Source organism: Amblyraja radiata, chromosome 7 (genome assembly GCF_010909765.2).
Source record: "Amblyraja radiata isolate CabotCenter1 chromosome 7, sAmbRad1.1.pri, whole genome shotgun sequence".
NCBI classification, from domain to species: domain Eukaryota; kingdom Metazoa; phylum Chordata; class Chondrichthyes; order Rajiformes; family Rajidae; genus Amblyraja; species Amblyraja radiata.
In genome coordinates, this window is record NC_045962.1 from 85,683,349 (window position 1) to 85,705,979 (window position 22,631).

General features: G+C 45.5%; 1 protein-coding gene across 2 annotated transcripts in view; it reads right to left on the reverse strand.

Annotated features, from left to right (window-relative positions):
- The window catches only part of LOC116975590 (sterol 26-hydroxylase, mitochondrial), a 68,970-nt gene that overhangs the window by 26,743 nt on the left and 19,596 nt on the right, over positions 1-22,631 (reverse strand). For both annotated transcript variants that reach the window (XM_033024891.1, XM_033024892.1), the window contains exon 3: positions 12,522-12,721. In XM_033024891.1, the coding sequence (XP_032880782.1) occupies positions 12,522-12,721 (200 nt within the window). The remainder of the gene's footprint in view (positions 1-12,521; positions 12,722-22,631) is intronic.

Here is a 22,631-nt window from a genome sequence, read left to right on the forward strand (position 1 = left end):
TTACCATGTAAACTTCCTGGTTTGGGAGCTGCAAGGCATACGAACAAAAACAACTTAACAGGATAGTGAAGACAGCCAGCAGGATCATTGGTGCCCCACTCCCTTTCCTGTTGGAGATCTATAAGAAGTGGAGCATCAGCAGAGCCATCTCCATTATCAAGGACCCCTATCATCCATCACACCACATCTTCTCCATTCTGCCATCTGGGAAGAGGTACAGGAGCATCAGCTGCAGAACCAGCAGGATGCTCCACAGCTTCTTCCCACAGGCAATAAGACTGGTTAACGGAATGTGTCCCCTCCCCATACATCACACACCAACATATCTAACCTCGCCCACACTTTGACAGCTAGACACCTGCCAAAGCAAAGCCACTGTTCGGTCTGAATGTCTGTTTTTAGTTCAATTTTTAGGCCTATTTAAGATATGTTAATTTTAATTTTAAACCTGTATGTTTTTATTCTGTTTTTATTAACTGCACTGACGGGAACTGATTGAAACATAGGAAATAGGTGCAGGTGTAGGCCATTCGGCCCTTCGAACCTGCACCGCCATTCAATATGATCATGGCTGATCATCCAACTCAGTATCCTGTACCTGCCTTCTCTCCAAACCCCCTGATCCCTTTAGCCACAAGGGCCACATCTAACTGCCTCTTAAATATAGCCAATGAACTGGCCTCAACTACCTTCTGTGGCAGAGAGTCCAGAGATTCACCACTCTCTGTGTGAAAAATGTTTTTCTCATCTCGGTCCTAAAAGATTTCCCCTTTATCCTTAAACTGTGACCCCTTGTCCTGGAGTTCCCCAACATCGGGAACAATCTTCCTGCATCTAGCCTGTCCAACCCCTTAAGAATTTTGTAAGTTTCTATAAGATCCCCCCTCAATCCAGTCTTGAGAAACAATGTTTTTGTTTCTTCTGTGTATGTAAGTACTCAGTTAAAATGACATGAAAGTAAATACTGAATACTGAAGGTTAGCTAATCATTAAGAGAGGTTTGGCTCTAAACTTACATAACACAGGTCAAGCTGCAGTTAGCCACTGAGTAAGGGAAGCTATAGAAAGGCTTTCGAGTGCCACAGATTCAGATTTAATCCTTATTGTCATTGTGCAGTGTACAGTACAGAGACAGCGAAATGCAGTTAGCATCTCACCCAGAAGAGCGAACATAGAATAATGAGCAGTAAAATATATATACAGTGGCTTGCAAAAGTATTCATACTCCTTGAACTTTTCCACATTTTGTCACGTTACAACCACAAACGTAAATGTATTTTATTGGGATTTTATGTGATAGACCAACACAAAGTGGCGCATAATTGTGAAGTGGAAGGAAAATGATACATGGTTTTCAAATTTTTTTACAAATAAAAAACTGAAAAGTGTGGCGTGCAAAAGTATTCAGCCCCCTTTACTCTGATACCCCTAAATAAAATCCAGTGCAACCAATTGCCTTCAGAAGTCACCTAATTAGTAAATAGAGTCCACTTGTGTGTAATCTAATCTCAGTATAAATACAGCTGTTCTGTGAAGGCCTCAGAGGTTTGTTAGAGAACATTAGTGAAGCCCAAGGAACACACCAGACAGGTCAGGAATAAAGTTGTGGAGAAGTTTAAAGCAGGGTTAGGTTATAAAAAAATATCCCAAGCTTTGAACATCTCACGGAGCATCATCCGAAAATGGAAAGAGTATGGCACAACTGCAAACCTACCAAGACATGGCCGTCCACCTAAACTGACAGGCCGGGCAAGGAGAGCATTGATCAGAGAAGCAGCCAAGAGGCCCATGGTAACTCTGGAGGAGCTGCAGAGATCCACAGCTCAGGTGGGAGAATCTGTCCACAGGACAACTATTAGTCGTGCACTCCACAAATCGGGCCTTTATGGAAGAGTGGCAAGAAGAAAGCCATTGTTGAAAAAAAGCCATAAGAAGTCCCGTTTGCAGTTTGCCACAAGCCATGTGGGGGACACAGCAAACATGTGGAGGAAGGTGCTCTGGTCAGATGAGACCAAAATTGAAGTTTTGGCCTAAATGCAAAACACTATGTGTGGCGGAAAACTAACACTGCACATCACCCTGAACACACCATCCCCACTGTGAAATATGGTGGTGGCAGCATCATGCTGTGGAGATGCTTTTCTTCAGCAGGGACAGGGAAGCTGGTCAGAGTTGATGGGAAGATGGATGGAGCCAAATACAGGGCAATCTTGGAAGAAAACCTGTTAGAGTCTACAAAAGACTTGAGACTGGGGCGGAGGTTCACCTTCCAGCAGGACAACAACCCTAAACATACAGCCAGAGCTATAATGGAATGGTTTAGATCAAAGCATATTCATGTGTTAGAATGGCCCAGTCAAAGTCCAGACCTAAATCCAATTGAGAATCTCTGGCAAGACTTGAAAATTGCTGTTCACAGACGCTCTCCATCCAATCTGACTGAGCTTGAGCTATTTTGCAAAGAAGAATGGGCAACATTTTCAGTCTCTAGATGTGCAAAGCTGGTAGAGACATACCCCAAAAGACTTGCAGCTGTAATTGCAGTGAAAGGTGGTTCTACAAAGTATTGACTCAGGGGGGCTGAATACTTTTGCACGCCACACTTTTCAGTTTTTTATTTGTAAAACAATTTGAAAACCATGTATCATTTTCCTTCCACTTCACAATTATGCACCACTTTGTGTTGGTCTATCACATAAAATCCCAATAAAATACATTTACGTTTGTGGTTGTAACGTGACAAAATGTGGAAAAGTTCAAGGGGTATGAATACTTTTGCAAGCCACTGTATGTATATACAGTAGCAGTAGTGTAATTTTTCTGGGGGTAGGAGTGTCCAGGGGGTTGGGGTGACTGGCAATCACCAAGGTGCAGAGTTAAGTAGCGTAACAGCCGCAGGGATGAAGCTGTTCCTGAACCTGCTGGTCTGGCAACGGAGAGACCTGTAGCGCCTCCCGGATGGTAGGAGGGTAAACAGTCTGTGGTTGGGGTGAGAGCAGTCCTTGACGATGCTGAGCGCCCTTCGCAGACATCGCTTGCTTTGGACAGACTCAATGTAGGGGAGCGAGGAACCGGTGATGCGTTGGGCAGTTTTCACCACCCTCTGCAGTGCTTTCCGGTCGGAGACAGAGCAGTTGCCATACCATGCTGTGATACAGTTGGTAAGGATGCTCTCGATGGTGCAGCTCAAAGTGTGACACAAGTCTTTATGTTTTATTAAGTCAATAATATTACCAGCAACGCCAGCATTAGTCGTCCAAGGCTAATCTTTGAGGGAGGGGGCACAGTATTATTATCTCTATATTGCCATTTCCTTTTCCCCCGACTGGATGACCTTTTTGATGTTTACACAGTTCTGAGAGGCATGGATTAGGTGAAGAGACACTATCTTTTCCCAAAGGGTAGAGGAGTCTAAAACTATGTAGGAAATAACTGCAGATGATGGTTTAAATCGAAGGTAGACACAAAATGCTGGAGTAATGCTGTCCCCCCCAGATCCTGTCCAACCTCTACCGCTGTACATTAGAAAGCATCCTGACCACCTGCTTCACGGTGTGGTACAGCAGCTGCACCACAGCTGACAGGAAGGCACTGCAACGGGTGGTGAAAACCGCCCATCACATCATCGGTGCCCCGCTCCCTGCCATGGCTGCCCTCCACCGCACACGGTGTCTGAGACGGGCTGGCAAAATCATCAAGGACCCCTCACACCCCAACCATGGACTGTTTGCCCTCCTCCCATCAGGGAGGCGGTACAGGAGCCTCAGGTCTCGCACAAGCAGGCTAAGGAACAGCTTTTTCCAAAACACCATTGCCCTGCTGAACTCACAGGCCCGGCACTAGTATTATTTATAGCTTATATAATTTACAGTTAAGCTCTATTCACCAGAAGACAGCACATGTCAATCTTTTATCTGTATATATGTATATGCCTATGTACATAGATCAATATATCCTCATTTGTACATATTGTTTTAAGCAGCATTTTACTACTTTGCACTCTGGTTAGATGCTTAACTGCATTTCGCTGTACCTGTACAATGACAATAAAGTTGAATCTAATCTAATCTAACTCAGCGGGAACAGGCAGCATCTCTGGAGAGAAGGAATGGCTGACGTTTCGGGTCGAGACCCTTCTTCAGACCCGAAGAAGAAGTTACACCAGCATTTTGTATCTAACGGAGTCTAAAACCCGAGGGGCTGCAGAAGCTGGTTTACACAGAAGGTAGACACAAAGTGCTGGAGTAACTCAGCGAGTCGGGCAGCATCTCCGGAGAAAGAGAACAGGTGACATTTTGGGTCGCACCCTTCTTTAGACTGAAAGTGGGGCGGGGGTGGTGGGAGAAAAACTGGTGACGAGAAGAGGGCACATTTTGGTTTGTTTTGTTTAGGGATGCAGAGCGGAAACAGGCCCTTCGGCCCATCGAGTCCGTGCCGACCAGCGATCCCCGTACACTAATGCTGTCCTACACACACTAGGGGCAATTTGCAATTAACCGAGCCAATTAGCCTACAAACCTGTACGCGTTTGGAGTGCGGAGGGAAACCAGAGATCTCGGAGAAAACACACGCAGGTCAAAGGGGAGAACGTACAAACTCCGTATAGACAGCACCCGTGGTCGGGATCGAACCCGGGCCTCAATCTTCTAAATTCTAGCGAGTACGAGCCGAGTCTATCCAGTCTTTCTTCATATGAAAGTCCTGACATCCCATGAATCAGTCTGGTGAACCTTCTCTGTACTCCCTCTTTGGCAAGAATGTCTTTCCTCAGATTAGGAGACCAAAACTGTGCGCAATACTCCAGGTGTGGTCTCACCAAGACCCTGTACAACTGCAGTAGAACCTCCCTGCTCCTATACTCAAATCCTTTTGCTATGAATGCTAACATACCATTCGCCTTCTTCACTGCCTGCTGCACCTGCGTGCCTACTTTCAATGACTGGTGTACCATGACACCCAGGTCTCGTTGCATCTCCCCTTTTCCTAATCGGCCAGTGGTATTCTGTATGTAGAAAAAAGGAACTGCAAGTGCTGGTTTATACAAAAGACAGTAACAAAGTGCTGGAGTAACTCAGCGAGTCAGACAGCATCCCTGGAGGAAAAGGATGGGTGACAGACCCGACCTCAAGAGATTCAGGATTCAAGAGAGTTTATTGTCATGTGTCCCAGATAGGACAATGAAATTCTTGCTTTGCTTCAGCACAACAGAACATAGTAGGCATGAATACAGAACAGATCAGTGTGTCCATATACCATTGAATAGATATATACAACCACATAAATAAGCATATAAAGTGCAACAGGCTAGAGAGTGGTGAATCTGTGGAATTCTCTGCCACAGAAGGTAGTTGAGGCCAGTTCATTGGCTATATTTAAGAGGGAGTGAGATGTGGCCCTTGTGGCAAAGGGGAACAGGGGGTATGGAGAGAAGGCAGGTACAGGATACTGAGTTGGATGATCAGCCATGATCATATTGAATGGCGGTGCAGTACTCGAAGGGCCGAATGGCCTACTCCTGCACCTATTTTCTATGTTTCTAAAGTTCAGATTTTTGTTTGAGTTGAGTTTAATAGTCTGATGGCTGTGGGGAAGTAGCTATTCCTGAACTAGGATGTTGCAGATTTCAGGCTCCTGTACCTTCTACCTGAAGGCAGTAGAGATGAGTGTGTGGCCAGGATGGTGTGGGTCCTTGATGATGTTGAAACGTCACCCACTCAATTGGAGGAACAGCATCTCATATTTCTCTTGGGCAGCTTACAACCCAGTGGTATTGGTTTCTCTAACTTCAAGTAACCCCGGCATTCCCTCTCTCTCCATCCCTCCCCCATCCAAGTCCCATCCGCTTCTCGTTTTCACTCAACAAACAGCCAACAGTGGCCTGTTTCCTTTATCATCCTTACTTTTTTGCATATCTTTCATTCATTGTTACATAGAAACATAGAAAATAGGTGCAGGAGGAGGCCATTCGGCCCTTCGTGCCAGCACCGCCATTCATTGTGATCATGGCTGATCAATCGTCCCCTATCAATAACCCGTGCCTGCCTTCTCCCCATATCCCTTGACTCCACTAGCCCCTAGAGCTCTATCTAACTCTCTCTTAAATCCATCCAGTGACTTGGCCTCCACTGCCCTCTGTGGCAGGGAATTCATTCCACAAATTCACAACTCTCTGGGTGAAAAAGTTTTTTCTCACCTCAGTCTTAAATGAACTCCCCTTTATTCTAAGACTGTGTGGCCCCTGCTTTTGGACTCGCCCAACATTGGGAACATTTTTCCTGCATCTAGCTTGTCCAGTCCCTTTATAATCTTGTATGTTTCTATAAGATTCTCCCCTCATCCTTCTAAACTCCAGTGAACACGCCTGAGTAGAATACAAGTCTGATTAAACTTCATCAAACTTCTGTCCTGAAGGGTTTTATTAATTCAGCATTCAAGGTATGCACTTTAGTTTGGTTTTGTCTATTGTCATGTGTACCGAGTTTTTGTTTTTGTGCTCTCCATCATCATCATCATCATTGATATCATCAATGGGCACGGTGCTTTACAATGCTACGTACGACAGTGATCGCAACTTCTACTGAAGTGTGAATGGCTGTCGGCTCGCTAGGAGCTCATCCGCTCTTTGACAGGTCTTGTTTTTGTTCCTGCTGGGGGGCCACAGCCCCCTCCTCACCTGGCTAACCAGGTGGGGGAGACGGTTTAGTCGCCGACTATCCGACCATGGAGCAGGTAGCACGGGATTACATGGTGCCCGTGGGAATATACAATAGACAATAGTCAAGTCAAGTCAAGACAAGTTTATTCATCACACACAATTACGAGATGTGCAGTGAAATGAAAAGTAGCAATGCTCGCGGACTTTGTGCAAAAAGACAAACAAACAACCAAACAAACTACAAACAGTAGGCCAAGATGCCAACTAAAATTGGCAGCATATTGCAAAATATTGCATGCCAAAACAAGTCCTTGCTATCGAAACCAGCAGCACATTCTCCTTCTCAGTCCTCCAAGTAAGTGTGAAAGTTAAAAAAGGGTTAATAGACAATAGATGCAGGAGTAGGCCATTCGGCCCTTCGAGCCAGCACCGCCATTCAATGTGATCATGGCTGATCATCGCCAATCAGTACCCCGTTCCTGCCTTCTCCCCATATCCCCTGTCTCCGCTATCTTTAAGAGCCCTATCTAGCTCTCTCTTGAAAGTATCCAGAGAACCGGCCTCCACCGCCCTCTGAGGCAGAGAATTCCACAGACTCACAACTTTCTGTGTGAAAAAGTGTTTCCTCTGTTGTCCCTGGTTCTGGACTCACCCAACATTGGGAACATTTTTCCTGCATCTAGCTTGTCCAGTCCTTTTATAATTGTATATGTTTCTATAAGAACCCCCCCCCTCATCCTTCTAAACTCCAGTGAATACAAGCCTAGTCTTTTCAATCTTTCCTCATATGACTGTCCCGCCATCCCAGGGATCAATCTCGTGAACCTACGCTGCACTGCCTCAATCACAAGGATGTCCTTCCTCAAATTAGGAGACCAAAAGTTGAGGCAGGGACTATCCCAACTTTTAAGGAACAGTTAGACAGGTATACAATACAATACAATACCATTTATTATCATTTGAGCCTCAGTGAGGCTCAAACGAAATTTCGTTTCCACAGCCATACAAATAAAGACAATTTCCTACAGACATACACACAGTTTAATTCACACAAACATCCATCACAGTGAACCCACTGTGATGGAAGGCAAAGGTACAGGGTTAGGACAGGTTTGGAGGGATATGGACCAAACGCCGGCAGGTGGGACTAGTGTAGCTGGGACATGTTGGCCGGTGTGGGCAAGTTGGGCCGAAGGGCCTGTTTCCACACTGTATCACTCTACGACTCTATCTGTTACCCTAATGATTTTATACTTGAGTATAGGAGTCAGGAAGTGCTGATGTAGCAGGAGGTACGAAGTGTGAAAACGCACACCTCCAGATTCAGGGACTGTTTCTTCTCAGCTGCAATCAGGCAACTGAACCGGACTACCAACAACTAGGGAGCGGTCCTGAGCTACCATCTACCACATTGGAGGCCCTCGGCCTTTCTTTAATTGGACTTTATCCTGCACTAAACGCTGTTCCCTTTACGATACGATTGAACTTTATTGATCCCAGGAGGGAAATTGATCTGCCAACAGTCATAAAAACATAAAATACATGAAAGATGAAATTAAAGTGAAGAGTGGAAAGGCTTGGGGGGGGGGGGGGGGGCAAATATTGGGGAGGGGGGGGAGGGGAGTCGGTCTACCCCACGACAGAAGGGGGAAGAGATGTACAGTGTGATAGCCACAGGGAAGAAGGATCTCCTGTGGCGTTCTGTGCTACATCTTGGTGGAACCAGTCTGTTGCTGAAGGTGCTCCTCAGGTTGACCAAGTCAAGTCAAGTCACATTTATTTATATAGCACATTTAGAAAACAACTCTCGTTGGCCAAAGTGCTTTACATTTGTTATATAAATAGCACAACAAAACAAGCTACATACATATATACATGTAGCCCTCACTCAGAGGACGTCAGGAAAGGCTTGGGAGTAAAAGAGTCGATGGAGGGGGCAGTTCTGATGGGAAAGGGGATGCAAAGGCGCGGTCGCCCCTGAGCTTATGCCTAGACCGCGGGATATTCAGCAGCCCCAAGTCGGCCGATCTGAGGGGCCTGGAGGTGGAGTGGTGGGTGAGAAGACTTTTTATGTAGGAGGGGGCAAGCCCATTGAGGGCTTTGTAGACATGGAGGAGGATCTTGAAGTGTATACGGAACCGCACAGGGAGCCAGTGGAGAGAGGCCAGGATCGGGGTGATGTGGTCCCTTTTTCGGGTGCCCGTCAGGAGTCTCGCTGCGGCGTTTTGGACCAGTTGCAGGCGGGACAGGGAAGATTGGCTGATGCCAGTGTAAAGGGAGTTGCAGTAATCTAGGCGGGAGGAGATGAATGTGTGGATGATCTTTCCCAGGTCATCAAACTGGAGGAATTTTTTATTTTAGCTATCATCCGAAGCTGGAAGAAGCTAGCTTTTACCACGGCATTGACTTGTTTGTCAAATTTCAGTGCTGAGTCAAATATCACGCCAAGGTTTTTGACGTGTCAAACCAGTGTGTTATGGAGGGGGTGAGCTGTATTGTCCAGGATGCTCCACAGTTTGAGGAGCATCCTCCCCTCCAAGACCAACCACCCGTGAATCCAACTCCAACTCCACCCCCAGGATGGAGCCAGCCTTCCTGATGAGTTTGTTGATCCTATTATCGTCCGCAGACTTCGTCCTGCTGTATCTGTACGCTGTGGACAGCTCGACTGTAATCATGTATAGTCTTTACACTGTCAGGTCAGGGCAAATTTGCAGATGATACAAAGCTGGATGGCAGTGTGAACTGTGAGGAGGATGCTATAGGAATGCATGGTGACTTGGACAGGTTGGGGGAGTGGGCAGATGCATGGCGGGTGCAGTTTAATGTGGATAAATGTGAGGTTATCGACTTTGGTAGCAAAAACAGGAAGGCAGATTATTATCTAAATGGTGTCAAGTTGGGACAAGGGGAAGTACAACGGGATCTGGGGGTCCTTGTTCATCAGTCAATGAAAGTAAGCATGCAGGTACAGCAGGCAGTGAAGAAAGCGAATGGCATGTTGGACTTCATAACAAGAGGAGTTGAGTATCGGAGCAAAGAAGCCCTTCTGCAGTTATATAGGGCCCTAGTGAGACCACACCTGGAGTATTGTGTGCAGTTTTGGTCCCCTAATTTGAGGAAGGACATTCTTGCTATTGAGGGAGTGCAGTGTAGGTTTACAAGGTTAATTTCCAGGATGGCGGGACTGTCATATGCTGAGAGAATGGAGCAGCTGGGCTTGTACACTCTGGAGTTTAGAAGGATGAGAGGGCATCTTATTGGAACATATAAGATTATTAAGGGTTTGGACACGCTAGAGGCAGGAAACATGTTCCCGATGTTGGGGGAGTCCAGAACCAGGGGCCACAGTTTAAGAATAAGGAGTAAGCCATTTAGAACGGCGACGAGGAAACACTTTTTCACACAGAGAGTTGTGAGTCTGTGGAATTCTCTGCCTCAGAGGGCGGTGGAGGCAGGTTCTCTGGATGCTTTCAAGAGAGAGCTAGATAGGGCTCTTAAAGATAGCGGAGACAGGGGATACGGGGAGAAGGCAGGAACGGGGTACTGATTGGGGATGATCAGCCATGATCACATTGAATGGCGGTGCTGGCTCGAAGGGCCAAAGGGCCTACTTCTGCATCTATTGTCTATTAACCCTTTTTTAACTTTCACGCTTACTTGGAGGACTGAGAAGGAGAATGTGCTGCTGGTTTCGATAGCAAAGACTTGTTTTGGCATGCAAAATTTTGCAATATGCTGCCAATTTTAGTTGGCATCTTGGCCTACTCCTGCACCTGTTTGTAGTTTGTTTGGTTGTTTGTTTGTTTGTCTTTTTGCACAAAGTCCGCGAGCATTGCTACTTTTCATTTCACTGCACATCTCGTAATTGTGTGTGATGAATAAACTTGACTTGACTATTGTCTATTGTAGATTCCCACGGGGACCATGTAATCCCGTGCTACCTGCTCCATGGTCGGATAGTCGGCGACTAAACCGTCTCCCCCACCTGGTTAGCCAGGTGAGGAGGGGGCTGTGGCCCCCCAGCAGGAACAAGAACAAGACCTGTCAAAGGGCGGATGAGCTCCTAGCGAGCCGACGGCCATCCACACTTCAGTAGAAGTTGCGATCACTGTCGTACGTAGCATTGTAAAGCACCGTGCCCATTGATGTTATCAATGATGATGATGATGGAGAGCACAAAAACAAAAACTCGGTACACATGACAATAGACAAAACCAAACTAAAGTGCATACCTTGAATGCTGAATTAATAAAACCCTTCAGGACAGAAGTTTGATGAAGTTTAATCAGACTTGTATTCTACTCAGGCTTGTATTCACTGGAGTTTAGAAGGATGAGGGGGCAATCTTATAGAAACATACAAGATTATAAAGGGACTGGACAAGCTAGATGCAGGAAAAATGTTCCCAATGTTGGGCGAGTCCAGAACCAGGGGCCACACAGTCTTAGAATAAAGGGGAGTTCATTTAAGACTGAGGTGAGAAAAAACTTTTTCACCCAGAGAGTTGTGAATTTGTGGAATTCCCTGCCACAGAGGGCAGTGGAGGCCAAGTCACTGGATGGATTTAAGAGAGAGTTAGATAGAGCTCTTGGGGCTAGTGGAGTCAAGGGATATGGGGAGAAGGCAGGCACGGGTTATTGATAGGGGACGATCAGCCATGATCACAATGAATGGCGGTGCTGGCTCGAAGGGCTGAATGGCCTCCTCCTGCACCTATTTTCTATGTTTCTATGTAAGAGTTTGTGTAAGGTAGACCACGGGAAGTTGGAATACAAAGATATAATGATCCACTGTATAGGCGGAAGTCTCGAGGAACTAAACCAGAGGGTAATTCTGCATCAAAACTTCTGTATGGCAATATATTCTGCAAAGTAGTGAATTGGATGTTTTTCCCATTAATCCTGTATCTGTACACTGTGGACGGCTCGATTGTAATCAAGTATTGTCTTTCTGCTGACTGGTCAGCGCACAACAAAAAGATTTTCGCAGTACTTTGTTACACGTGACAATAAACTAAACTTTTGGCAAGGTGGCGCAGCGGAAGAGTTGCTGCCTCACAGTGCCACAGATCCGAGTTCGATCCCGACTATGGCTGCTGTCTGTACAGAGTTTGTATGTGACCCGCGGTGGGTTTTCTCCGAGATCTTCGGTTTTCCCCCACACTCCAAAGACGTACAGGTTTGTGGATTAATCGGCTTGGTAAATGTAAAAAAATCTTGACCCTGGTGTGTGCTGTCTGTACGGAGTTTGTACGTTCTCCCAGTGACCCACGTGGGTTTTCTCCGAGATCTTCCCCCCGAGATCTTTCTCCGAGGGAGGATTCCTCCCGCACTCCAAAGGCGTACCAGTTTGTAGGTTATTTGGCTTGGTATAAGTGTAAATTGCCCCTGGTGTGTTTAGGGGTTGTTTTAGTGTGCGGGGGTCGCTGGTCGGTGCGGACTCGATGGGCCGAAGGGACTGTTTCTGCGCTGTATCTCTAAACTAAACTGAAACATAGAAACATAGAAAATAGGTACAGGAGTAGGCCATTCGGCCCTTCGAGCCTGCACCGCCATTCAATATGATCATGGCTGATCATCCAACTCAGTATCCTGTACCTGCCTTCTCTCCATACCCTCTGATCCATTTAGCCACAAGGGCCACAACTAACTCCCTCTTAAATATAGCCAATGAACTGGCCTCAACTACCTTCTGTGGCAGAGAATTCCAGAGATTCACCACTCTCTGTGTAAAAAATGTTTTTCTCATCTCAGTCCTAAAAGATTTCCCCTTTATCCTTAAACTGTGACCCCTTGTTCTGGACTTCCCCAACGTCGGGAACTAAGCTATAATAGACTAGATATCACAAACATCCTTCAAATACCTTCAAATGCAAACTTGTAGAGTTCTTTGGAGATATCGTGCACCATCAGTCCCCCACCGTGGGTCTCCCTCACCCACTGGATCCTCTTCACAAAATCCGTCACCACCTCACTGATCGCTGGGGAGTAATTGGACACCTCCTTCGGCTTCAACATCTTGGGGTTCAGCATACTGCGGATGTGAAACCATTCTTGGCCGTACCTGAGGCAATGAAAGAAAGATCATTCTGCTGCCTTCCATTCCAAACCCCATGAACAAAGAACACAAGAAGATACAGTGAAGGAAGGGAGTGCAGATGCTGGTTTATAGACAATAGACAATAGGTGCAGGAGTAGGCCATTCGGCCCTTCGAGCCAGCACCACCATTCAATGTGATCATGGCTGATCATCCACAATCAGTACTCCATTCCTGCCCTCTCCCCAAATCCCCAGACTCCGCTATCTTTAAGAGCTCTATCTAACTCTCTCTTGAAAGCACCCAGAGAATTGGCCTCCACAGCCTTCTGAGGCAGAGAATTCCACAGACTCACAACTCTCTGGGTAAAAAAGTTTAAACCGAAGATAGACACAAAATGCTGGAGTAACTCAGCGGGACAGGCAGCAACTCTGGAGAGACGGAACAGGTGACATTTCGGGTCGAGGCCGTGTTTGCACGTTCTCACTGTGAACGCACGGGTTTCCTCCCACATCCCAAAGACGTGTGGGATTGTAGGGTAATTGGCCTCTGTAAATTGCCCTTAGCGCCTTTAAGTTTTAGGGATACAGCACGGAAACAGGCTCTTCGGCCCACCGAATCCGTACTGAACAGCGATCCCTGCACACTAACACTGTCGTACACACAAAGTAGGGACAATATACATTTATACCACAGCCAATCAACCGACCAACCCATACGTCTTTGGAGTGTGGGAAGAAACCGAATATTTCAGGGAAAACCCACGCAAGTCACGGGGAGAACGTGCAAACTCCATACAGACAGCACCCTTAGTCAGGATCGAACCCTGGTCTCTGGCGCTCTAAAGGGCCTGTCCCACAAGCATGCGACTGCATGCGGCAAGCGCGACCTAACGTGGTCGCTTGAGCCGTACGGCTTCGCGGGGCCGGTCCCACTTCGATCGCCGGAGCCGTATGGAGTTGTGCGGGGCTGGTCCTGACATTGCGCGGGGCTCCGATAAACTCACAATGTCCAAAAATTGTTGTCAAGACGCTGCGCAACAGGCGTGCGCAGAGTCTCGACGCCGTATGCAGCGTCTTGACGCCGTACGTCACGCGCGAACTTCCCGCGGACTTTGCTCGAACTTGACGTCAACTCGTACGGGATCACTCGACCTCCGCGCGGCCCCCGCTTCCGGTTTGGTCGCGCTTGCCGCATGCAGTCGCATGCTCGTGGGACAGGCCCTTAAGGGAGGCCCAGCAGAGCGCATCGTCCACGTTCGATAGGGAGGCCCTGAATGACTCAATCACAAATGAGCATTTGACAGCACTGGGCCTGTACTCGCTGGCGTTTAGAAGGATGAGGGGGGGGAAGAACCTCATCAAAACCTACTGAACAGCAAAAGGCCTGGGTAGATTGGATGTGGAGAGGATGTTTCCACTGGTGGGAGAGTCTCGGACCAGAGGTCATAACCTCAGAATAAAAGGACGATCCTTTGGGAAGGAGATGAGGGGGAATTTCTTTAGTCAGAGGGTGGTGAATCTGTGGAATTCATTACCACAGACAGCAGTGGAGGCCAAGTCAATGGATATTTTTAAGACTGAGGTGGATAGATTATTGAAGTATTCAAGAGAGAATTAGATATAGCTCTTAGGGCTAACCGAATCAAGGGATATGGGAAGAAAGCAGGAACGGGGTACAGATTTTTGGATTTAGTACGGTTGTCAAGGGTTATGGGGTAAAGATAGGAGAATGGGGTTCATAGAATCATAGAATCATAGAATCATAGAAAGTAGGTGCGAGAGTAGACCACCAGGTCCGTCGAGCCCGCACCGCCATTCACTCATGGCTGAACACTAAACAGACACACTTACCCACAAACAGTAGACACAAGACACAGAACACAAGACACTACCCTCCCCTTTATACCACTATCACCCCTCTCCACCCCAAGAACCGCGTGATCTCCTGGGGGAGGCAAAAAAACGGATAAAAACCCAGGTCCAATTCGGGAAAAAAATCCGGGAAATTCCTCTCCGACCCCAATCCAGGCGATCGACACTTGTCCAGGAGATCACTCAGGTCTACTATACTAACCATACCTAGGTCCATATCCCTGCCCTCTCCCCGTAGCCCCTTATCCCCTTGGCAGCTAAAAAAACATCTATTTTTGACAAATATATTTAACGTTTCCTCTTCCACTGCTCCCTGGGGCAGTGAATTCCACAAACTAACCACCCTCTGGGTGAAGAAGTTCTTCCTCATCTCAGTTTTAAAAGAGCCCCCCCCTCACTCTGCAACTATGTCCCCTAGTTCTAGCCTCCCCGATCATTGGGAACATCCTCGGTGCATCCACCCGATCAAGGCCCCTCACGATCTTATACGTTTCAATGAGATCGCCTCTCATTCTTCTAAATTCCAAAGAGTAGAGTCCCAGCTTACTTAACCTTTCCTCATATGTCAATCCCCTCATTGCAGGAATTAATCTTGTAAACCTTCGCTGCACTGCCTCCAGGGCTAGTACATCCTTTCTTAAGTATGGACCCCAGAACTGTACACAGTATTCCAAATGTGGTCTCACTAATACCGTGTACAGCTGCAGCAAGACCTCCGTGTTTTTATACTCAATCCCCCTAGCAATAAAGGCCAAAACTCCATTGGCCTTCCTGATTGCTTGCTGCACCTGCATACTGACTTTTAGTGATTCATGTACTAATACCCCTAGATCCCTTTGCGTTGCATTACAACGCAGCTCCTCCTCATTTAGAAAATAACTTGCCCTATCATTTTTTTCCCCAAAGTGAATGACTTCACATTTATTAGTATTAAATTTCATCTGCCAAGTTGTTGCCCACTCACCTAGCTTATCTATATCCTTTTGCAGACTCTTCCTATCCTCCTCATCCCCCACTTTCCCTCCCATTTTCGTATCGTCCGCAAATTTTGATATATTACACTTGGTTCCCTCCTCCAAATCATTTATATAAATTGTGAACAACTGGGGTCCCAGCACCGACCCTTGCGGAACCCCGCTAGTTACCGGTTGCCATCCCGAGTATGAACCATTTATCCCCACTCTCTGCTTCCTATTTGTTAGCCAATCCTCTACCCATGCTAATATATTACCCCCAATCCCATAATTTTTTATTTTTAGCAATAGTCTCTTATGTGGCACCTTGTCAAAAGCCTTTTGGAAGTCCAAGTATACCACATCCACCGGTTCCCCTTTATCCACCCGGGTTGTTACTTCCTCAAAGAATTCGAGCAGATTCGTTAAACACGATTTCCCCTTCACAAAACCATGCTGGTTCTGTCTGATGAAGTCATGTTTATCCAAGTGCCCCGTTAGTGTTTCTTTAATAATTGTCTCTAACATTTTACCCACCACCGATGTTAGACTAACCGGTCTATAGTTACCCGCCTTCTGTTTACTTCCTTTTTTAAATATAGGTGTTACATTGGCAATTTTCCAATCCACTGGGACCGTTCCTGCCTCCAGGGAGTTTTGGAAAATTATCACCAATGCATCCACAATCCCCACTGCTATCTCCCTCAAGACCCTTGGATGTAATCCATAAGGCCCAGGGGATTTATCCTCCTTCAGTCTCATTAATTTCCCTAATACCACCTCCTTGGTGATCTTAATAGTATTTAGCTCCTCCATTCCTACCGCCTCCTGTTTATCCAGCGTTGGAATATTTTTTGTGTCTTCTATGGTGAAGACTGATACAAAATACTCGTTTAATGCCTTTGCCATTTCCATGTTCCCCACCAACAACTCTCCAGTCTCACCCTCCAATGGACCAACGTTCACCTTAGCCACCCTTTTTCTTTTTATATAGCTATAAAAACTCTTACTATTAGTTTTTATGTTGTTCGCTAAATTCCTTTCATAGTCTATTTTCCCCGTCTTAATTAATCTCTTAGTTACTTTTTGCTGACCTTTAAATGCTTCCCAATCCTCTACCCTCCCACTATCTCTGGCTACCTTATATGCCCTTGCCTTCAGCCGAATACTATCCTTTATAGTTTTACTGAGCCATGGCTGACTGTTCTTACCCTTACCCCTTTTTTTCTTCATAGGAATAAATTTTTCTTGAAGGTTATACAGTAGATCCTTAAACGTACACCACTGCTCATGTACCGTCTTATTCTTGAGTCTGCTATCCCAGTCAACTTTGATCAGCTCAGTCCTCATACCTTCATAATCCCCCTTATTTAGACTAAGCACCCTAGCCTGAGTTTCAACCTGCTCCCCTTCTATTTGAATATGGAATTCGACCATATTGTGGTCACTTGTTCCCAACGAGTCCCTAACTATGACATTTTTAATTAATCCTGCTTCATTACACAGGACCAGATCTAAGATTGCCTCCCCCCTTGTCGGTTCTGTGACATACTGTTCTAGGAACCCGTCTCTAATACATTCTATAAACTCTTCCTCTAGTCTACCCTGCCCAGTTTGGTTTGCCCAATTAATATGAAAATTGAAGTCCCCCATGATTACAGCAGTTCCCTTTTTACATGCGTCAACTATTTGCAGATTTATGTTCTGACTAACAGCGTCACAGCTATTTGGAGGTCTATAAATCACACCCACTAGTGTTTTTTTCCCCTTGTTATTCTCTATCTGTACCCAAGCTGTTTCACTATCCTGATCCTTCAACGCAATATCCTTCCTCTCCATTGCCGTTATTCCCTCCCTTATTAAAAGGGCCACCCCTCCTCCCTTTCTTTCCTGCCTATCTTTTCTAATTGTCGAGTACCCCTCTATATTTAACTCCCAGTCCTGATCCCCTTGCAGCCATGTCTCCGTAATGGCCACGATATCATAACTATATATACTTAATTGCACCATTAATTCATTTATCTTACTTCGAATACTCCGCGCATTTAGATAAAGCACTTTCAGATGATTTTTACTACCCTTCCTTTCCGTTTTTGCCCCTTTTACATCTAGAGCTTTATCTTCACACATTCTGGATCCTCCTGTCACATTTTGATTTTACCGCTTCCCTAGCCTCCCTAGATGAGCCCTCCAATCTATCCTTCCAAAGCACTGCTGTAATATCTTCCCTGACTAGCAATGCAACACCACCACCTCTTGCCCCTCCAATTCTATCACACCTGAAGCAATGAAATCCTGGAATATTTAGTTTCCAATCACAGCCCTCCTGCAACCATGTTTCACTGATCGCCACAACATCATACTTCCAGGTGTCTATCCAGACTCTAAGCTCATCCACCTTTCTTACAACGCTCCTAGCATTAAAATATGCATATTTAAGAAACCCCCCGTCTCTTCTTCTCTGTTTATTTCCTTTTTTTTCTTTCTCCTCTTGTGTCCGAGTGCTTCCCTTTTCTGCTTCCTGCCTCCCATTCGGTCTACTAGCTTTCTCTATTTGAGTCCCTCGCCCCAACCATTCTAGTTTAAAGTCTCCCCAGTGACCTTTGCAAATTTCCCCGCCAGGATGTTGGTCCCCCTCGGGTTCAAGTGCAACCCATCCTCTCTGTACAGGTCCCACCTTCCCCAAAAGAAGTCCCAATGATCCAGAAACTTGAATCCCTGCCCTCTGCACCAGTCTTTCAGCCACGCATTTATCCTCCACCTCGCTCTATTCTTACTCTCACTGTCGCGTGGTACAGGCAGTAATCCTGAGATTGTCACCTTTTTGGTCCTTTTCCTTAACTCTCCTCCCAACACCCTAAATCCTCACTTGTTATCTTGTATACTGTTCCTGCAAGACTTCAATAAGAAGACAACTCACAACTGAAGCTGGATCTCCACCCATTTTCTTCATGGGTTATATTGTTTTAAGAAGGTTAAATCGTTTTTAATGATCATCATGTGTTTAGTGAAAGGATACAGATGGTTGAATTGAAAACAATGATGGGTGTCCTAACCTGAAAGTTTTAGGCAGGCAATCCAGAACAGGCATTGTACCAGTGCCTGATTATGTCATCATTTGATGTTTATGAACCACTAGATAGCAATCAGGACTGGGAAGACTTGCCGAATTTCCCCAGACTGAGGTTAATGAGGATTAATGCCAAGAACCATCTGCTGCCTTAAATGAGATGAGCTAGGTTAGCACAGAGACTGAGGTTTTTTTTATGGGAGATAATTATCCAGTAAGCCATCAGTATATCTAAATGTTTGCAGGTTTTCTACTGCTCTCCTGCCACAACTGGTGCAAAATTAATGAAACCTGCAAGGTGACTCATCTGCTGGAATTATAGTATTAAAATTAGAGATGATTTCAAATTATTCTGGACTAAGTTCCTCTCAGAATATAATTTTAATAGGAGTTTGGTATATACAATCACCCTTTGAATAGAGGACACAGGTGCTGGAGTAGCTCAGCGGGGCAGCATCTCAAGAATAGGTGACGTTTTAGGTCAGGATCCTTCTTCAGACTGATTGTGGTTATGGGGTAGGGAAATGAAAGCTGGAAGAGAGGAGGGGCAGGCCAAAGCCTGGCAGGTAATAGGTGGATACAGATGAGGGGGGAGGGTGGTTGATAGGCATGTTGAGGAAGGAATGTAGGTGGAAGAGGAGTGGGAAGGGACTAATAGGTGCGGGTCCAGGTAGGGCACAGGGGATTGGGGAAAAAAGGAGGGGTGGGGGTTTATGTAGTTACTTAAAATTGTCTAATTCAATGTTAATACCCTTAGAATAGATAGTTTAGCAATAGGGAGATAAATAGACTCTGCTTGCGAGAATCCACCAGAACAAATGCAGTAAAATTCCGATAATCTGACACCCTTGGCAGACTAGCAGATTTTCTGGACTATTGGATGTTGCTCCAATTAATATCCAAACATGATTTTAGTTCACTTTTGTTCACGTTTTAATGTAGTACTAGACCAAGTGGGACCCGTCGGGCCCCGTTCACCCAACGCAATATTCCACCACTCACGCGTTCCCCCAATGCAACCCGTTTCCACCACTCACTCTTTCCCCCAACGCAATTTCCCATCACTCACCCATAGCCCCCCAACTTATTTCCCCTCATCCCCCAACACTCGTTCTCCCTCCTCTTCACCCTCCCTCTTCTCTCCCTTTCCTCCCCTCTCCCCTCACCTCTCCTTTCCCTTACCCTCAGTCACTCCCTCCCTCCATTCATAACATCTCTCCCCTCCCTACCGCCCTTGACGTCATTGTGAGGTGGAAGCTGCTGTTTTGTTTTTTTATGTAAATTAGATCCCATTGTGATGTCATTGTGGGTGGAGCCCTGCTGAAGGGCCGTTTATGTAAATTATATCCCATTGTGACGTCATAGCTGCTGCTAACTGCCACTGCAACTTCAAATGATTGGTGAGTAAGGTGGTCCAAAAATTGTAGCGCTATCGTGTACCGTTTTGGCGTAATTCAGGGCATGACCCGCAGACAGGCACTCAGACAGACACACAGACAGACACGCAGACTCGCAAACAAACAAGATGAGAGTTTTAGTAATATATAGATAGACAATACATTTTCCATTAATTTTGGTGAGCACATTTTTAAATAGACTGCTCCGTGGGTCCAGCTCCATGTTCCTGCCCCTGATGCTCCTGATCCCATCCCCAGTCTGACTGCACACCCTGCCTACACCCCAGCCCCGACGGCCCCCTTGAACCCCAGTTCTGGTTCTAAATCCCATCTGCACTCTCAATCCTCGGCTAATTAACTAATGACCGAGCCAGATGCTAAACCATCAGAATTTCCAAACAATAGGATGCTGGACTGTTGGAGTTTTGGTTAAAGAGAAAAACTGAAGAAAAAAATAAGTATAAACCTAAGAACAAAGTGCAGTGAACTCATGCAGAAACAACTTTGTTGTGGCATTGTAGCAAGTGGGGGAAAAAACACATTAAACACACATGGAAAGACAATTCTGTAGCAGACTTCTTCTGTAAAAACCTCCACCCCCAGTCCCTAAGGCACACAAAGGCATTGTCTTCATAATTTACTACCACTGCAATTGATGAAGATTAAAGAATGTTGCTAATGAGATTGGAGGATGGGGGGCTGTTGGAAGAAGTTGATAATCATGCAGGAGCCAAGGAGTAATAGTAAAGGCGATTGCTTTTTTTTAGTTTTGAGATGCAGCATGGAAAAAGGCCTTTCAGCCCATTGAGTCCATGCTGACCATCGATCACTTCTTCACACTAGTTCTATGTTATCCCACTTCTCATCCACTCCCTACACACTAGGGACAATGTACAGAGGTCAGTTAACCTACGTACCTGCAAATCTCTGGGATGTGCGAGGAAACTGGAGCACCCGGAAGAAAAGCCACGCAGTCACTGGGAAAACATACAAACTCCACACAGACAGCAGCCCAGGACATGATTGAGGCATGAAAATGGGAGACCATGAGCAGAGGGGAAAAGGTACGGTGGATTGTTTGTGGAAATTAATCATGGTGTGGGAAGATTACTTGTGGAGATTATAAATGGTCAAGTGGAACACATGAGAATATTCATATGGGGGATGGAGACGTGTTATGGTGTTGGGTGATTCATTAACAACAAAGAGTTAAATGAATGTGCAATAAACATTTTGGACTGTCAAGGCCATTAAACTATGATTTGCAGATATTTTAAAGATGGCATCACAGAAGAAACAGTGGTGATAGCTATTAACAGAAATATTTACAAATTCACATGAAGCAATGTCTGACATATGGTATGTGTAATATTGACCTAAATTTGATCTGTAAAGAGGGTTCTGGAAATTTTGAAATTAATACTGATCTTCACATTCTGAAGTACAGTAGCTGTTGCCAGTAATAATAAATGATGCGGTCTCTCATAGAATTAGCAACACTCTCTCACACATGCATTATACTGCAGTAGATGGAAATCTTCTTTGCATTAACCTCCCCTAGAAGGTCTCTTTGTCTTCGAGATTTAGTCAGTTTTAGATACAGGTATTACAACATATTCATGTGCCACACATAAGTGTAACACCGATGAATGATATGTTAGGAAAAACATTAAGAAATAAACGTTAACCAGTGAGATGTTTTTAAAAGTGTTAGATTCCCACTTTGAATCTATAATCATGTCACCACTGCACTAATACCTGTCTAGAATAAGAAATGAATACAGAATTTTTAGCAGACAATTCTACTGTATGACTTTAATTATATCAGCTTTTATTTCTCAACCTCCATACAAAATCTAAAGTAATATTAAAAAATGAAGTAGAGGTGACAATTTTCAAATAAAACTTTGATAATGATTTGGGAGAAAAGCTTGTTGTTCTGCAGGAAATAATTAGTACTAGTTTGAGGCCTGATATAGTGTTATGGTTAGTTAGTCAACGGATAGTGTATTTTATAAAACCGATGGTACTTTGCGAGAACTTAGTGAATGAGGCTTGTGAAACGCAAAGGCTTAGATATGTCGACTCGGCAGCAGAGGTTGAGCAGCGAAGATAGAGAGCAAGAGTACGTCCGGTAGAGGGGGGCTGTAGAGGTTTCATAGCGTGATCGACCATGTCGCTATTTGGAAGCTAGGAATTTGTGGAAAGAGTTTGCGTCAGGCCGTAAAGCAGATGTCAGAGGCAGCAGAGCAAGGCAGTAGGTGGATTTGGTGGAGAAGAAATAATGTCAGTTGGGGGCAGAAAGGAAACGTATGACATGCAGTATATGTGTTTCTTTGGAATTGTAGTTTTATAAGTGTATTGCAGTCTTATGCGAGGGTGATATTTGTGATGTTATAACAATGAAGGCTGGGGGAGGGGGGGAAGAAGAGAGTAAAGGCCCTGTCCCACTCTCATGAGTCACCCACAAACTCTCCCGAGCTCTCCCCCTGATTCGAACCCGGAGAATTACGGCAATAGCCGTTCGTAGATACTCGGGGCTATTTTTTTAACTCGTGGACATTTTTCAACATGTTGTAAAAATGTCCCGACTTACCTGATGCCCCGAGTTCCTACGACTGGCATTACGAGCCGCTACGAAA